This window comes from Gymnodraco acuticeps, unplaced genomic scaffold (genome assembly GCF_902827175.1).
Source record: "Gymnodraco acuticeps unplaced genomic scaffold, fGymAcu1.1, whole genome shotgun sequence".
Classification (NCBI taxonomy): Eukaryota; Metazoa; Chordata; class Actinopteri; order Perciformes; family Bathydraconidae; genus Gymnodraco; species Gymnodraco acuticeps.
This window is the reverse complement of record NW_022991201.1, coordinates 110289-126650: the sequence shown is the minus strand read 5'-3', so window position 1 is coordinate 126650 and position 16362 is coordinate 110289. Positions and strand designations below refer to the sequence as shown.

The 16362-nt window shown below is 40.4% G+C and overlaps 3 protein-coding genes across 3 annotated transcripts; 1 reads left to right on the top strand and 2 right to left on the bottom strand.

The window, feature by feature from the left end:
- Positions 1–1376: 1376 nt before the first annotated feature.
- On the top strand, positions 1377–4908 carry xpa (xeroderma pigmentosum, complementation group A). The gene is made up of 5 exons (XM_034238585.1): positions 1377–1783; positions 1880–1985; positions 2570–2735; positions 4427–4544; positions 4651–4908. The coding sequence occupies exons 1-5, from the start codon at positions 1501–1503 to the stop codon at positions 4803–4805; spliced, it is 828 nt and encodes a 275-aa protein (XP_034094476.1). The 5' UTR covers positions 1377–1500; the 3' UTR covers positions 4806–4908.
- Positions 4909–6028: 1120 nt separating this feature from the next.
- On the bottom strand, positions 6029–6861 carry LOC117561291 (NAD(P)(+)--arginine ADP-ribosyltransferase 2-like). Its single transcript, XM_034238588.1, is given in 3 exon segments — positions 6029–6101; positions 6103–6156; positions 6158–6861. Coding segments are annotated over 3 exon segments (831 nt in total).
- A 782-nt stretch (positions 6862–7643) lies between these two features.
- Positions 7644–10960, bottom strand: kpna7 (karyopherin alpha 7 (importin alpha 8)). The gene is made up of 12 exons (XM_034238583.1): positions 10857–10960; positions 10659–10781; positions 10496–10581; positions 10124–10292; positions 9861–9960; positions 9465–9547; positions 9254–9340; positions 8942–9118; positions 8498–8731; positions 8190–8372; positions 7958–8104; positions 7644–7785 (listed from the first exon to the last, which is right to left on the bottom strand). The coding sequence occupies exons 1-12, from the start codon at positions 10920–10922 to the stop codon at positions 7699–7701; spliced, it is 1542 nt and encodes a 513-aa protein (XP_034094474.1). The 5' UTR covers positions 10923–10960; the 3' UTR covers positions 7644–7698.
- Between the last annotated feature and the right edge of the window lie 5402 nt (positions 10961–16362).

The following is a 16362-nucleotide window of genomic DNA, read 5'->3' as shown; positions in this document are numbered from 1 at the left end:
CTCAAAACATTCCCTATACCTTGCAAAGTAAAACATTTGTGTTTTTTTGTTTGTTTATGTGTATAAAGGATGTGTAAACTGTAATTTAAGACTGTATATATATGCTTCTGTGTTTAACCATAGTTGACAAATAGTTTAACCTCAACACAACTTATATTATCACACTCAACACTTAGTATCTCCCTTGCTTTGATGGATCATGTGAATGTGAGAAATGAATGTATGAATGAATGCATTAAGAAATTATTTATCCTTGACCCGTTTGAATACCATGACAAATGGTAAAATGCTTTTGTATTTCCGTGTACTATATGCAAGTATGGAAAACATTCATGTACTACTTGAATTGTGTATTATAAGCCTACTGTAAACAACACATGTATCATTCAACTCTGTATAAAGTGTTAAATAATCAAATAAATCAAACCTCAAATTTTCTTTGTTGGCATTTAGAGTTCATGGGAATTTTGGGATAGGTTAATGCTACACCTTTATGAGTTGGTTTTAAACGTCAGAATTTATATATAATTTAAAGTATCCTCAAAGATCTTGATATACTGCTTTTATTATTATATTATTGCTTTAATACAGAAATCCAATATAATCAATGCTTAGGTCATTAAACATTTTAAATCGAACACACTACTTTAAAAGTCAGGTCACTTGTAAGTTTACCTTAAGCTCCCTCACCACACGGCACAGATTTGCAATGTCATCATCAGGATCTGCTTTACTTTGACACAATTAAGCCTCTCACAGCAGCAAGCGTGGCCCTCAGCCATGATCACCGTGATGCAACAGGGATTCACTGAACACCTGTGGACGACAAATACAGGACTCACTCACCTCTGCTTTCTAGTGTCACAGGAAGGAAGAAGAAGAACATGATGAATCCATTAGAGGCTTAGCAGCTGCACTAGCTTTAGTCAGCTCTATTACACAAAATAAACGCTGTGGATATTGTCCCAAATCACTTACATTGAAAATGCACGTATGCATTATAGTGCATGAGTTGCATCACGGAATGAAAATGTATATACTGTTTAAAGAAGTAATGAAGGTTTTTTTGTGGCTCTGTGGACAACTGCTATAACTGAAAACGTTTTGAATACAGCCATTAGCATCTGAATACAAATATTTAAGATGAACAAAAAAAGGTATACTCACCCTTTAATTAAAAAAAAGAACTGTTTTTATGAGCCATTAATCCCCCAGTCAAAGTGACAGGCACAGCGTAAATGATCAAGAAAGTCTACAACTATTAGAACATTTTAAAGTTGGAATTTGAATTTCCTGTAGGCCTACATATATTCAGAAATCTCTAGTCTTTTTAATTCCTGAACAGCAGGTGGCGGTAATGCCCTTAAAACTTTCTAAATTTAAAAGAAGAAGATACAACCGGAAGCATGCAACTTTAAAAACAGACTAACGCTGAATTGAATGTAACAAAACACGCCGTTTGTACATCTCTAAATGATGATCGCTGTTTGAGAGAGCAACATGGATCCGTCAGAGTCGGAGGGAGTGTGTGCACTGGGGCCCTCCTCTCCACACACTCCCAAACCCGAACTCTCTGCAGCGATGCGGGCTAAGATCGAGAGGAACCGACAGCAGGCGTTGATGCTCCGGCAAGCCCGACTAGGGAGCCGCTCTTTGTCCGCCGTGGAGGGAGCAACGTCGGCCAAAGTCTCCAAGACCATCGACTCTGGAGCCGGCTTCTTCATCGAGGAGGAGGGTTACGGAGAGGAAGAGCAGAGGGTCAGGAAGGTTGTGCATCAGCTAGGTGAGTGTGATTGTGTGTTGTTCGTTGACTTTAGTGGGTACATGCATGCTTATAAGTTATTACTCACATGTGTATTAAGAGTTGTTTTGTTTTCAGCTCCAGTAATAGAGCCAGACTACCTGCTGTGCGATGACTGTCTAAAACCCTTTATGGACTCATACCTCAGCAACAGCTTTGACCTGTCTGTCTGTGACAAGTGCAGGTACACACACACACACACACACACACACACACACACACACACACACACACACACACACACACACACACACACACACACACACACACACACACACACACACACACACACCGCACTGATATTAGGTTATGTGTTAGGATAAGGATAGAAAACCCGCAGAATTCCCGAGAATGTTCAAATAAAATAACTTTAAAAAACCTATAATCACATAAAATAGAGGTGTCTCCTTCTTGTCCAGTGTAGCACTACAATTTAAAAGTCATTTAGAGTGATTACAACACATAATATAGAAGCTATTGAAAAAAGAGGTGTTACAGTACTTCATTGATTTGCAGTCGTGACGTGTAAATGACTGAAATCAATTGAAACGTTTACAAATAAAAACAGTTGGATTTGTGATGTGACCATCGCCTGACTGTCAATAGTCTGTGAAATGTTGTCAAGGTACCCCGATACTCATCATTACTCAGCTTTTTATTTTTGTCTTGGGTTTATTTCTAGTTTTTCTTCAGATTGTAACTTTTATTTAAACTCACCTGACTGAATCAGATCACAGGTATTAACAGTGGATTCCTTTTTGCCCTCAGAGACAACGAGGAGAAGCATAAGCTGATCTCCAGAACTGAGGCGAAGAAGCAGTACCTGCTGAAGGACTGTGACCTCGACCAGAGAGAGCCTCCGCTCAGGTTCACCCTGAAGAAAAACCCTCACAACCCAACCTGGGGAGACATGAAGCTGTACCTCAAAGTACAGGTACTTGCTGGAATGTGTGTGTGTGTGTGTGTGTGTGTGTGTGTTGTGTGTGTGTGTGTGTGTGTGTGTGTGTGTGTGTGTGTGTGTGTGTGTGTGTGTGTGTGTGTGTGTGTGTGTGTGTGTGTGTGTGTGTGTGTGTGTGTGTGTGTGTGTGTGTGTGTGTGTGTGTGTGGTGTGTGGTGTGTGTGTGTGTGTGTGTGTGTGTGTGTGTGTGTTTTGGTGGGCAAATGTGTAAATTTTCTATCAATATCAATGTTCTGATCATTTTAATGATATCATTTTTTTTTTCTGTGACCGAAGCCTGAAGAATCCAGGGTTTTCCTTCTTAAGTGCTCTAAATAAGTAAATACGTCTACACAACAAGTTGGAAAATAAAAACTATACTACATTATACATACGTTAACATTTTTTATTGCAAATATTGCATTACAACTATGATCAAAATCACGTCAGGAACCGTATAATTTAAGAATAATATATCAATTAAATTTGTCTTGGTAAAGTCAGTGGAAATGTGGGAACTGCCCAACATTTTCCAAAAGAAGAAAAAAGATGTTTAGACCAATATATAAATAACAAGATATTATCAAGCTGTGATGAAAAAGTAGTGCTGAAAGGATCTAATAGTCATCACATAATTAATTAACACTTTTGAAAGTATTTTTAGTTGAATTTGTTGTGTCAGCTTTACTCTTTTTATATTGCATGACTTTTCAATAAATCTGAATATTGAATCTTGGGCTATGAAACATTTATTTAGCAGGAAAATAATATATATATATATATATATATATATAGAACTAAATAGACTTATACTTATAGATAGACTGATCAATAATACTATGGATGCTCCGATCGATCGGTCACCGATCGAGATCGGCCGATACTCACTCTCTACCGATCGATCGGTGCTCTCTAAACATGCCGATCGCGAGAGCCGATCGCATGACGTAAAATACATGACACTTTTCTCTGTGTGCAGCAAAACAAGCTCGCCAAAATGGCTTCATCGGTCTGGCATTATTTTAAGGTGTCTGAAAAAGACAGTAAAATAGCGGTATGCAACGTGTGTGAAGCAGAAATCCTGCAGCTCCGCCCGCCGGACCGGTAAGCGGAGTGAAACACACAAGAGTTAGACCTAACACACTTAGCTATTTTATCTACCTCTGGAACAAGCTAAACTAGTCATTATAAATATATTTATTCTTCACTGTCGGGTCACTCATTACTGGATCAGTGAGCTGTATGAGATACTGACAGGCTGTCAGGAGAGAGAGAGAGGGAGAGAGGAAAAGAGAGCGCTTACGCTAATTTCTCCCGTGTTATTATCCAAAGTGAATGTAAACTTGAATAATGTACATCATTTGAATGTAATAATTAAGTTGATTGTTGTTTGTAGAAGCTCCAGTGAATGAGCCCCATTAACTGAGTTTAAACATCACTTTAAATGGAAGATTTAAAGTGATGTTTAAATCTTCCATTTAGGCCCCGCCCACTCGATCGGAACGGCGATCGGCCCCGAAATTGGCGATCGGAGCATCCCTAAATAATACAGTTAATCATTAGTTGCATCTCTAAATCAAAGCCACAAACATTTTGGTCACATGACAAATAATGCCTTATTGTTATGTATGTTTTCCTGAGTCTCTATAATATATATGAACTACAGTTCGTATATTTCTGTTTCCCAGGTGGAGAAGAGATGTATGGAGGTGTGGGGCTCGGAGGAAGCCTTGGAGGAAGCTAAAGAGACTAGAGAAGAGAACAAAGAGGTGCAGAAACAAAAACGCTTCAACAAGAAAGTCAAAGGTCGGTTTCCTGTATGAGTCAGTGACTGTGGACACATAAAGATTTTGATGTGTGAGCATCAACTCGATAATATGGATGTTTAATGTTCATGTGTGATGTGTGTCAGAGCTGCGCCGGGCGGTGAGGAGCAGCATGTGGACCAAAGACACCAGCGTCCACCAACATCAGTACGGACCGGAGGAGGTAGTGGATGAGGAGGAGGACCTCTACAAGAAAACCTGCACCACCTGCGGACAGGAACTCAGCTACGAGAAAATGTAGACGCTCAAACACACATACACACTGATTGTTACGGGTATTATTTATTATTAATAAAACACACAAGGAGCCACAGTCATTCTCTTGTGTGACACTAACAGGTCAATGTCAGCAATGGTTTATTTTCTGACTGTTATGGCTGTATCATACAGCCGTAACACTGACCTTGCCTTGAACAATTGTATATTTTTAGCAAATTGCCTTTCTGGTTCACACTTCACAGCCTATTGCAACACTTCCTGTTTCTCTTGTGGAATATGGAGATTTAATAATATTTGTAAAATATCCATAAAGAAAAAGTAAATCTGTTTATAGTTCTGTTTCATACCGGTGTTGAGAGATGTATCCATAGATCTCTTCATTTTGCTCTCAAAGTGCACCAGATTGATGCTTTTAACTTCAATATTTAAAAATAAATCTTCACGGGGGAGCTTGCCCCCGGACCCCCCTATGTGAGGTCCACACACCACCTATAAAAATATCACTTTACCCCTGCTTACACCTATATGCCTCGAGCCTTCATTGTAACTGTCACACTATGTATGTGCGTGGGGAGTGTTGCAGTAGAGAATTCCACTGTAGCGACCGGTACATTAATGGGAAACCCTAAATGTTTGCGCACCCTCTATGAAACGTCAAGCTACCCCACAGCACCCCCAAAATAAATCTCTGGCGCCACTGAGCCTGACTATTTGTGTTGGGGGGGCCAGACTTGTTTTTTTCTCCAAAGGGGGGGCCTGACAGAAAAAGTTTGAGAACCACTGCCTTAAGGAGTTCTGTATGTTAGTTTTGATTTGGCTTTATGTGAATTCCATTCATCAACATTTATGAATAATTATTTGTACTGAGACTTCTTTTTTATTTCTTGTTTTTCTTCAATCAGTCGGGGACAGGTTTGCGCTTCTATTTTTTGCTTAACATGACACCATGTCCCTGTTTATAAAATGATCTTCGGATTGAGTTTGTAAGATCTCACTGAGAACACTGGCTTCTCCCACAATGTCAAATACAAACAAAAGACAATAAAAACAGTAAAATAAAATGTAGGACTTTTAAGGAAAAGTCTTCAGCACAAATATATAGTTATAATACAAATATATAATAAATACAAAAAAGAAAGACATTGTTTCAATAAACTCAAGATTGTGAAGCAAAATAGAAATGTGGCTGCTGATCTGGTGACAGTAGTTAAACTTCATTATTAAACAAAGTGTTAATGCTAACTTCTAAAAAGGCTCCACAGCCTGGCAGTTGAGATTGCTGTAAAGTCCGGCCGTCTCCAGCTTGTAGACAACATCAGTGTAAATGGTTCTGTCCTGAAGTGTCCACAGATACAATATTGAACATTTCATACTTCATCCTTGTTTGAATCAAACTCTGAATAGGACTTGAGGTAGGCACTGAAACATGTGTGTATCTCAAAGCAGCTCCTCTGTCCAAACTGTCTCAGGTCCTTGCTGAGAGAGCTGGAGGCAAATGAACCGAAGCGCATAATTTGTCCAGGTTCTCCACTGTAGAGCAGTTTGCTCCTCCTGTAGGTGGTGAAGCAGCTTCTTTGGTTGAGTTTTAGCAGCCGGATGGCATCAGACAGCAGGAAGTGGAGGCAGTGGAATTCAAACGAGGTCCCGTAGGAAGCCTCCCCTCTGCGGACTGCTCGGTTCAACTCCCCATACGACCCACCCACGTGTAGGCACAGAGCCCGGAAGTGATTCAAAGACAGCGGATCATAGTTGTCTTTATTCCTCATGGCTTTAACAGCACAACGGTTTGTGTACATGGAGTGCAGACCTTCCCTGTGCTCCGAGGGAATGTAGTGATGTTTTACTTTGATCAGCATCTTGTGGGAGCAACCGTAATACATGTCGTCCACAGAGTCCAGAGACAAGCTGAGGGGGATTCTGATGACAGACAGACCAGAGGCAACATGTGAGGCATTTGTGGTCTTCTGCATGGCAGCCTGATTGGAGGTATTCTGAACATTTACAGGAGCTTCAGACTCTGAAGAGGAGTCCGTTGTAGCCTCCTGTGAGGATGATGTCGCAACACTCCTTTTGGACATCAGAGCTTTTCAAAAGCGTCTATTGCCCCTTTCACACCAATGCGTTTTCAGGGCCGGCTCGGAGCTAGAGCCTGAAAAGTACCGGTGTTTCCTCTTCACACCGCAGCGGCGGATTCACCCATGCAGATAGTTCTGGTTTCACTTGTCAGTGTGTCAATGTGGCATTTAGAAAAGTCATTTTTAAATGCTTTGATCACAATACATTGTTCGCCTCTGTATTGAAATTTGATTTAACAATCTTTAATTATATGTGCATGTCAACACACTTTCAGGCCATTGAGAACATGTGCTTAATTCATTAAAATGTAAGTTTCCACATTTTAAAAGTCAGTTTTGACTGTGGTAAAATCAAACACTTGGTAATGTTAACATTTATTATAAAATAAAATAAAAATCTACCTCTGTTTTTACCCAATTAGCTATGAGTGAGCATAGGCCATTCCTTTTTTACTTGCAAGTGGAAAGGTTTTGTGAAGTTAACTGAAACCTGACTTCTGGTAAAAGAAGAAAAAAAGTCCCTTTTACTGCTTGCTTAACTCTTTAGCTTCACAAGTCATAGCTCATGAAATGTTTATCAGCAATGATGATTCCTCTGTAATATATTGAATGCCCTTAAATACTTTAAAACTATTTTTAATCAGCTACAATAAAGTCAGTTTAACAGATCATTTTATCCATAAAAGTGGCCATTACTTTGCCCTGGATCAATTAATAGCCCTTTACAAACAGGTTTCAAAAGCATTCCCAATGCAACCTTCATCAAAGCAAATATACTTCACCAATTAATATACAACCTTTATTTATTCAACATGAATTCAAACGCATACAATAGTACGTTTAAAATTCAAAATTTCTCTTGACATCAGAAGTCTTGAATACAAATGCTTCTTCTGTACTCTCGACTTTGACTCCCACGACATCACCCTAGGAGAGATAAAGTCACATTTAGAAAATGCCTTCAGACATATAAGCTTAATTCAAAGACTTTCAATGAGGTTCACAAATTAACATAGAATACAAGAACACTTTGAGAATGTTCATTCACTAATCCTCATCTCAAATAATGTAGGAAATATTGAAATCATGGGCTACTTACATCACCAAAGTACTTCTCTATGAGGGTATGAGCAGCCTGGTACACCAACTCATTGTCATGGTTCTGCAGCATCTCAATACGGTCAAGTCCTCCAAGCTCTTCAACCAAAAGGCTCAGTTTCTCAGTCTCCCCGAGCTTCTCTGCTGCCTGAAAAGACAATGCAAGGTAACCAAAACCATCCAACTGTCCAACTGAAGTTTAAAATTATTAGAAGTTAAAGTTTCACACTCACCATGAAGATGTTGTTGATGGCCTCCAGTATGACCAGGATGACTTTAGCATCTTTGACCTGCAACAGGTTGATGATTGCTTCCAGGGCCCCACTCTGCACCAAATGGACCACCTGCTCCACAGTGCCCCCACTGGTGAAGTTTGTCACTGCCCACACTGCCTCCCTTTGAGTTTTAAAGTCTCCCTAAGAAAAACAATTAGTCCCCGTTTACATTACAAGACCATAAAGAATGACTAATGTCAAGTAATACTACAGTGCACACTGATGTCTAGACTGGAAAAGGATCAGAAGGTCACGCTTGATCTTACATTTCTGAGCTGTTCCACCAGGGGAGGGAGCAGGCCACATGTGATCAGCTGTTGGATTTGCCTACATGGTCCTGCAGCAATGTTGGATAACGCCCACACTGCCTCCTTCTGAACACTGGGCTTCTGGTGCTTCATCAGTACAGGTATGACTTTTAGAACTTCGGCATCGACGGCCACCTGGGTCTGCAGGTCCGAGCCACTCACTATGTTCCCTATTGAGCGGAGAGCCGGGGTCTGAAGGGCAGACAAGAAACTGATTGACTGAACCATAGTTAGTGACAGGGCAGGTAATAAGATTCTGGTTTGACCAAAAGCTTTACTTTAACGTTTGAGGTGCTACTTGTGTTGCATGATCAGAAAGAGACTTGTCTCACATTGATGGTGCAGCAACAGATCTTATTCCAGTTTTAAAATTGAGTTGAATAGTGAGTTTGAGAACACTACCATGACACTGATCTCCTTGTGGCTCATGAGCTCCACCAGCCGAGGGACGATGCCAGTTCTCACAACAATATCAATGCGGTCATTGTCGCCGTCTGAGAGGTAAGAGATTGCCCAGCATGCATCAGACAAGATGTCCTTATCACTGAGATGGAGCAACTGAATCAAAGACGGAAGCATCTGAAGGGGCAACAGTTACAGCACATTAGTCATCTCGCTAGTAATCTGGACCCATTTTGACCGGGTGTTGATCTTCTGAGCCGAGCTTCGATAAATCTGCAAGGCTGTTAATAAATTATCCAGCATTTTACTCACTTGCAGGATTGCAGACAAGGGTGGGAACGGGTTCTTATTCCGACACAGGTTGGATAATGTCCATGTCAGGTTACGCAAGTAGCCAACCTGGAGTAATCAAAACATTTAGACAAACACTGCAGCAGTTCTGCCCTTATGAAGTTGTCACTCAAGTATAATGGAAAAAAGGAAATACATGTCAAGTGAATAATCTGAGCCTGTTTTTACTTACTGGTGTGTCTGGGCTGATTCGTGCCAGTAAGGCTGGGACGACATTGCACTCAATCAGGATGTCTCGATAAGCTGCACCGTCACCTGTAGAGAAGTTACATTTGTGATGGAGTTTCAGTTTACCACCACAATTACATTGAAAAACTAAGCCTTTCAACAGTGAAGAGATAGAACTCCATTACATTGAAAAACTAAGCCTTTGGACAGTGCAGAGACAGACCCCCATTACAAGACATGAGCCTGAATCCCCTTCACAGCTATATGAATCATTGTCCAAAACCACTTTCATTTGTTTTTTCAAAACCTTTACCATTTACTCTAAACATGTATCAGTTGTTTTAATTCAATGTCAAACTCAGAAATATTAGCTATATAAAACATTAATTTTGCATTTAACCTGCAATGTTTCCAAGAGCCCAGACAGCCTGTTCACTGATGTGCAACATGGGTGAAGCCAGCAAGGCGATGAAGGATGGTACAGCTCCATGTTCCACCACCTGAGACACAAAAAGTTATGTTGCACTTTCAATCCACTTATATTATGAAATACATCCGGTCTGTTTTAAACAGGATGTTATCAAGGATCCTGATAACCTGTTCCAGTTAAATGGCACTGTTAACAACATTAGTTTAGCATTCCTATTTCAACACTGTTCACACCTGTTGAGTATGCCAAGATGTCCCAGAGGCGATGTTTGTAAGGGCCCAAGCTGCTTCAAACTGCAGATTGGGCTCATCATCCATACTCAGGAAGGACACAAAGCGCGCCAGCAGCCCTGCATCTATGATCTCCTTCAGAGGGGGGTTACGCTCTTGAGACAGCAGCTTCCTGAGAAGGATGGAGGAAATATATACGTCTTACCAGGCATATGTTTAAAGAATAAATTTGAAATTTTCCAAAATTATATTTAATTGACATTTTAGCCAGTGGTTTTTTTTTGGGTCAGAAATGCTCATCAAATATGTATAGAATACTATTGTGTCGTGCGACAGATCACTGGTTACAACACACATTTAGAAGTGATCCCTCACCTGGCGGCCTGGCACCCTCGAGTTTGGGACTCCCTGCAGTTGGAGTTCACGTCTTTAATGATATCCTCAATGACTAACGAGGCCACCTATAAATGACAGAAACACCGTTAGAAGCTCCGCTAATTTTAACAAACTTGTAGGGTTTTCTGTGTAGCCTACTGACCATCTCGTTGGAGATGTAATCAGAAGAGAGGTCCACCGAGATGTTTCTTCTCTTCAGGAAGTTTTCATCTTTATTAGCTTTGCGCAGCTCCACGCACGCAGAAATCCGTTTCTCTCGAAGTTTCTGCCAAGAGACCGAGATGCAGTGTTGATAAAAAGATTAACACGCACGTCAGTGAACAAAATAACATTAACTTACTGCTGGATCCTTCCCCTTGTTTTTGAATTTGGAGATTCGCGCGTCATCAACGTTCTTGGTAGGCATAGTGGCTGTTTTACGCAGGGCGAAACCGTGCTTGCTACTTGACTAAAGGTGCAACTTAATGAAAGCTTCCGCAGGGAGGTTTTATAGGACATATCCGCCTCAGGTGTAGCTAATTAGCTGTGATTGATGCACGTGCAGCTGTGCGCGTTTCAATCACAGCTGCTGCACGTTCAGTTCCCTCCAGCAATAGGTGAACCAATCTATTTATTTATAAAATGTGATTTAGAAGAATAATAGTTTTAATTTGTTTCTTTTGATTACTCATAGGCTAGTAATGGTCATATATAGCCTACCATGACATTTGGTCCATTTTTTAAAGACTTCAAGACGTTTATGTTTCTAATGTCTCTTTTTTAAACTGGTTGCATGTTCTAAAACAAAAGTAGCTATTTTTATGATCAGTTTACTACAGGGTAAAAAACTAAAACGATCTTTCTGTTGACTTGTTCAGCACTTACATGTTTGACATATAATTTAAATATACTAAATCAAAATCTAACGAATAAAGTGAAATAGTCAATAAGTAACAGTATGCCTGCCTGGCAAGTTTACAGTGTAAACGTTATATTAAAAATAACGGACCAACAAGTCATGGCCAGTTTTAGACAATAGATGGCAGCATAACACAAATTAAATCTGGCCTGTGTGTGAAACTTGATATATTGATACATTTATTTAAGTTCAATGTAGTTTAGCCACATCAATGCAAAACAAAGGTCGGGCAAATAAAGGAAAAGGGTATATCTAATTAATAAAAGAGAAGAAAGCCTCTGAGGGGGAAAGCGAGTTAGAGAAAAAGTGTGACAGAATTGAGTCTTCCTCTGTAAAACCAGGAAGGTCTGAACAATGGCAGCTTAAGTGGAGGTTTCCCCCTCGCCAAGTTATAATCACTTCCTCTTGAGAACACATGCACACAAGGGTCATATGGCTGTGAGTGTTTGTGCAGGTTTAAACACACTTTCTTTCTGCAACCTCACCACCACCCTGAGTTGGGCTTAACCGTCATCAAGGATGTTTCCTCAAATGCAGCACTGTAAACCTTCTTTCTCACACCTTCCTGTATCACACACATAGACACAAGCTTATGTTGCATTGATGAGGATACCTTCCCTTTGAACTCTCCAAACTGAACTTTTAAAAGGAAATACATCTGGACTTCTTATAGGGTTAATAGGGAAAAAAGAGCTTTTTACACTGCAGTGTTAGGTTCATAACAATTTCACATTTGGCAACGTTTGTGCCACTAGCTGTTCACACTAAGGGCGCTGAAAAAAGAAATATGTGTCATTCTTTTTACTTTTGGATAGATAATATTGGATTGTAACAACATACTGTATCCAGATTGATGGATCTTTAAACCCCAAAAAGTCAGATGGGATGAAAGATGAATAAAGATATTGAATGTTAATAGTGGTGTGGGACAGTAACACAAGATGTTGACTATGTAACTGTTTGATTGTTTGTGATGCATTAATGCGGCTTTAACAAACCACAATTCTTCCAACTCATTTGTTTTATTGATTATTAATTTTAGGGTTTTCATAGGCTAGTAAAGGGGAGAGAGGAATGGACTTTAATCTAAAGAGCTTTGTTGAAATACACCTGCTCATAGTGCCTTGCTCAAGCCAATTTGATGTGTATTGGTTAGCGGATAGTGTTTAGTGCATTTAAAGTGATAGGCATCATTCACCTCACAGCATGAAAATGAAATCATTAAAGGTGGGGTATGTAATTTATTTCAGAAACATTTTTTGTTATATTCCATGGAATGCTCTTGAAGGTGGGGTAGGTAATTTTGGAAAATACACAGCCGGAAAAAATCTGCCACTTCCTTACAGAGCCCCTCCTCCAACACACACGAACGCGCACATGACCAATGAGGGCACGAGATAAGTTTGTGCACAGATGGAAGGCTGACAGGCAGGTAGGCCATCCAGTTATTTTAGCCGGGCCGGCTAAAATGATTGGTCGTGCTTTTTACAGTACTACAGCTTCCACAGATGACATTTTTTATGGATTTTTTGTCAAAGCACTTCAGATATTCATTGCTATCGGGATGTTAAGAGCATTCCATGGAATATAACAAAAAGTGTATCTCGAGCCGGTTTCTCAAACTTACCTACCCCACCTTTACAATCCCGATAGCAATGAATATATTAAATGCGTTGACAATAAATACATAAAAAAATGTCATCTGTGGAAGCCGTGGCGCTGTAAAAAGCACGACCAATCATTTTAGCCGGCCCGGCTAAAGTAACTGGATGGCCTACCTGCCTGTCAGCCTTCCATCTGTGCACAAACTTATCTCGTGCCCTCATTGGTCATGTGCGCGTTCGTGTGTGTTGGAGGAGGGGCTCTGTAAGGAAGTCTGAAGGAAGTGGCAGATTTTTTCCGGTTGTGTACTTTCAAATTCTAGCGCACTCGAGCTGGTTTCTCCAAAATTACATACCCCACCTTTGAGAAAAAGTAAAAATATACTTCCCGTTTTCTCGACACAGAGAGATGATTTCATTTGTTCTCATGCTCTCTATTATTGTCATTACTGTAGAGGTCAGACTGCCAGTCAGAGGGCGAATGTGAAACTTTGCCAGAAGGGTTAAAATATGACATTTATGCTTCAGTCCATGGTGAAGGCGGGAATCACCTCCGGAAGACTCCACTCTTTTTTATCTTACAATGTTTTCTTCAAAATATAACAATTGTAGATATCATTTGTGAGTTGAAGAAACATTAAATGCAGTCACGGGTTCTATCATTCATTATTGGTGGATGATAAATAATGCATAATAAGCGTTTATCATTCGTGTTCTTGTCATGAACCTTTGCAGTGATTGTTCTTGCAACACTGTAGAATATATGTTGTACTTAAAGTGTGTGTTCAAGCCGAAAATGGCTCTTCATCAGCTAAAGAGGATAATTATTGCCAAACATGCAAAAGCAACAGCCAAGAACCACAGCTTCAAGTCAGAGCTCGCACACACTACTAGGCATTTGCTACTTTGTGTTTTCCATTTGTAGTTAATGGCTGTATTAATGATAAACAATCTGGTTCAGAGCAACAGAACCCATTTATAAAAAGCCACTTTATTAACATTTTCCACATACTTTCTAACCTTGACTTACTAAATTCTGATGACAACTTATTTGAAAGTGGGAAAACCTTAGGATATGAGTTTTGAAATGATTAATGACACAGATTTTGCACAACCTGGCATTCTAAAAGCTGCTTCTCTACAAAGTTATACATAAAAAGCACAACAATTAGCACTTCATTTAGTCAAACAGCGTACTCCCAATGTGTCGGTTGTAAAATGTGGATTCACATCACCGGTGTTCCTCCACCTCTCTCTATCCCTGTGCTGCCTTTTCCTTTCTTTCCTTCATCTCTTCATTCGTCTCTTTTGACTTCTCTCCCTCCCATCCTCCCAGGTTCCCAGATCAACTTGAGGTGTCTATGGGAAATCATTAGTATAGATTGTTCTGCAGTGCTGCGTCAATACACACACACACACACACACGCACACACACACACACACACACACACACACACACACACACACACACACACACACACACACACACACACACACACACACACACACACACACACACACACACACACACACACACAGAAGGGTGTGCATAGTATACCCTCTCTGCATCTGATCGTGGAGGGATGTTTCAACCCTCCTTGCTGTTTAAAGTGTAACACTGAGGACAAATCCTTGGCAAGAGATGGGTAATTGTGTGTTTCAGTATGTGTGTGTGTGTGTATATGTGTGTGTGTTTGTGTTAGTGTGTTAATATCATTATGGTATGAAGAACTTGGACACATGCAAAAGAGATTGCAAAAAATGATGACAAACACTCATGCGGTGTTGCAAAGACAAAGGTTTGCTTTGTCTGTTCAGTGTTCACGTATGTCAGCGGTTCTCAGATATCAAAGCAGAGGAGGAAAAAAAGAACCATAACAGGATGTGAGGAGAGAGATATATTTAAATATGTGTTTGTGCACATGAAATGTATCAAAGATGGAGGGAATTTCCATTGAGAAAAGGAAGAATTTGACACTGATATCAGACATATTTTAAATTCCCAGACACACGTATATGAATGCTCATCATAAGTGCTACATGCTGTCATGCCTCAGGCATGGCTAATTGTCATTGCATTATTTCAATATCTCTAATCCCCCTCTTTTCTCTCTGCCTGTCTCTTTCTCTTTCTTCTTAGCCTGACTGGCGTTTAGTTCAACCCTATTAATATTTCATGCCGCCACTCCAACGACTGCCTATCAATAACCGAGACACACCTCAGGTCCAATCCATCATACTCACAGCTGACCAGGCTGCACAATGTGTGTGTGTATGTGTATGTTTGTGTTTGTGTTTGTGTGTTAATAGATGATTTGTTTCTGCTGACAAAGCCCGAGTTGTTGGTCTGTATGAACAGGAATTAGGCTCAACAGCTGAGAAATCGAAATAAGCCATTTATCATTTCCCACAGACACATGCGTTCACACAGTCACATGTGCACACAAACACAGACATAGATGTGTAATGGCACACAGTGTTGAAAGATCGATACAAATTTGATTTGATCGTGAGTCAAAAAAAATTCAGAAGACATAGAAGCAGATACAAAGTTGAATTGAATTAAGATCATACAATTCCTTATGAAGCAAGGAGAAAGAAGACGTACAAACACTTTGTCCAGGTTCTACAGAAGTGTGTCATATAATGACCAGATTGTTGGTCATTTGTTGTTATTTGCTGTAAACACAAAGAACGATATCACTTAACAAAAATAATTGTGCCTCTTTTCAGCAAGCATTCTAGTGAATTATAAACAATGTAATTGTATGCATGAAGAGTTCAATAATTATAAACATTGGAGTATTTATACGATAGTTACGGCTGTAACTACGGTTCTATGAGTCCCGGATGACCGCCAGAGGCGGTGCTTTAGCACTGGATATGTCCATCGCGCGCATGCGCAGCTCGAGTACCAACAACAACAAAGTCACCTGTGACCCACGTGACACCGGCTATATCTGCCGGTGTCGTCAGAGGATCTGTTCCCAGAATCTTCTCACGAGCACACAATAATTCTGAGTGACAGGATACTCTGGCGGTCATCCTGGACTCATAGAACCGTAGTTACAGACGTAACTATCGTTCTAATTAGTCCCTGACCGAAGGAGGCGGTGCTTTATTACTGGATGATTTATATCAACAATGTCATGAAGAATCCAAGCACTTACTTACCTAGCTGGAAGCAGCGGAGCTCGGCAACAGGACCACGCCCAAAGGGTGAGGAGTGGCGACATTGACCCGGTAGAACCTGGAGAATGTGCCAGAAGACGCCCACGACGCCGCGGCGCAGATGGTCTCCAGGGGCACCCCTCTCAGGGCAGCCCAATATGTTGAGATGCTCCTCG

Bases quoted from the DNA above. Each gene is read 5' to 3' on its own strand.
- kpna7 (XM_034238583.1), bottom strand. From the start codon at position 10,922: ATGCCTACCAAGAACGTTGATGACGCGCGAATCTCCAAATTCAAAAAC. The intron at 9,961-10,123 runs GTGTGAACAGTG...TTTGTGTCTCAG, and splicing joins CATCTTGGCATACTCAACAG to GTGGTGGAACATGGAGCTGT. The intron at 9,548-9,860 runs GTTAAATGCAAA...ACTTCTCTACAG, and splicing joins GGCTCTTGGAAACATTGCAG to GTGACGGTGCAGCTTATCGA.
- xpa (XM_034238585.1), top strand. From the start codon at position 1,501: ATGGATCCGTCAGAGTCGGAGGGAGTGTGTGCACTGGGGCCCTCCTCT. The intron at 1,784-1,879 runs GTGAGTGTGATT...TTTTGTTTTCAG, and splicing joins GAAGGTTGTGCATCAGCTAG to CTCCAGTAATAGAGCCAGAC. The intron at 1,986-2,569 runs GTACACACACAC...TTTTGCCCTCAG, and splicing joins TCTGTCTGTGACAAGTGCAG to AGACAACGAGGAGAAGCATA.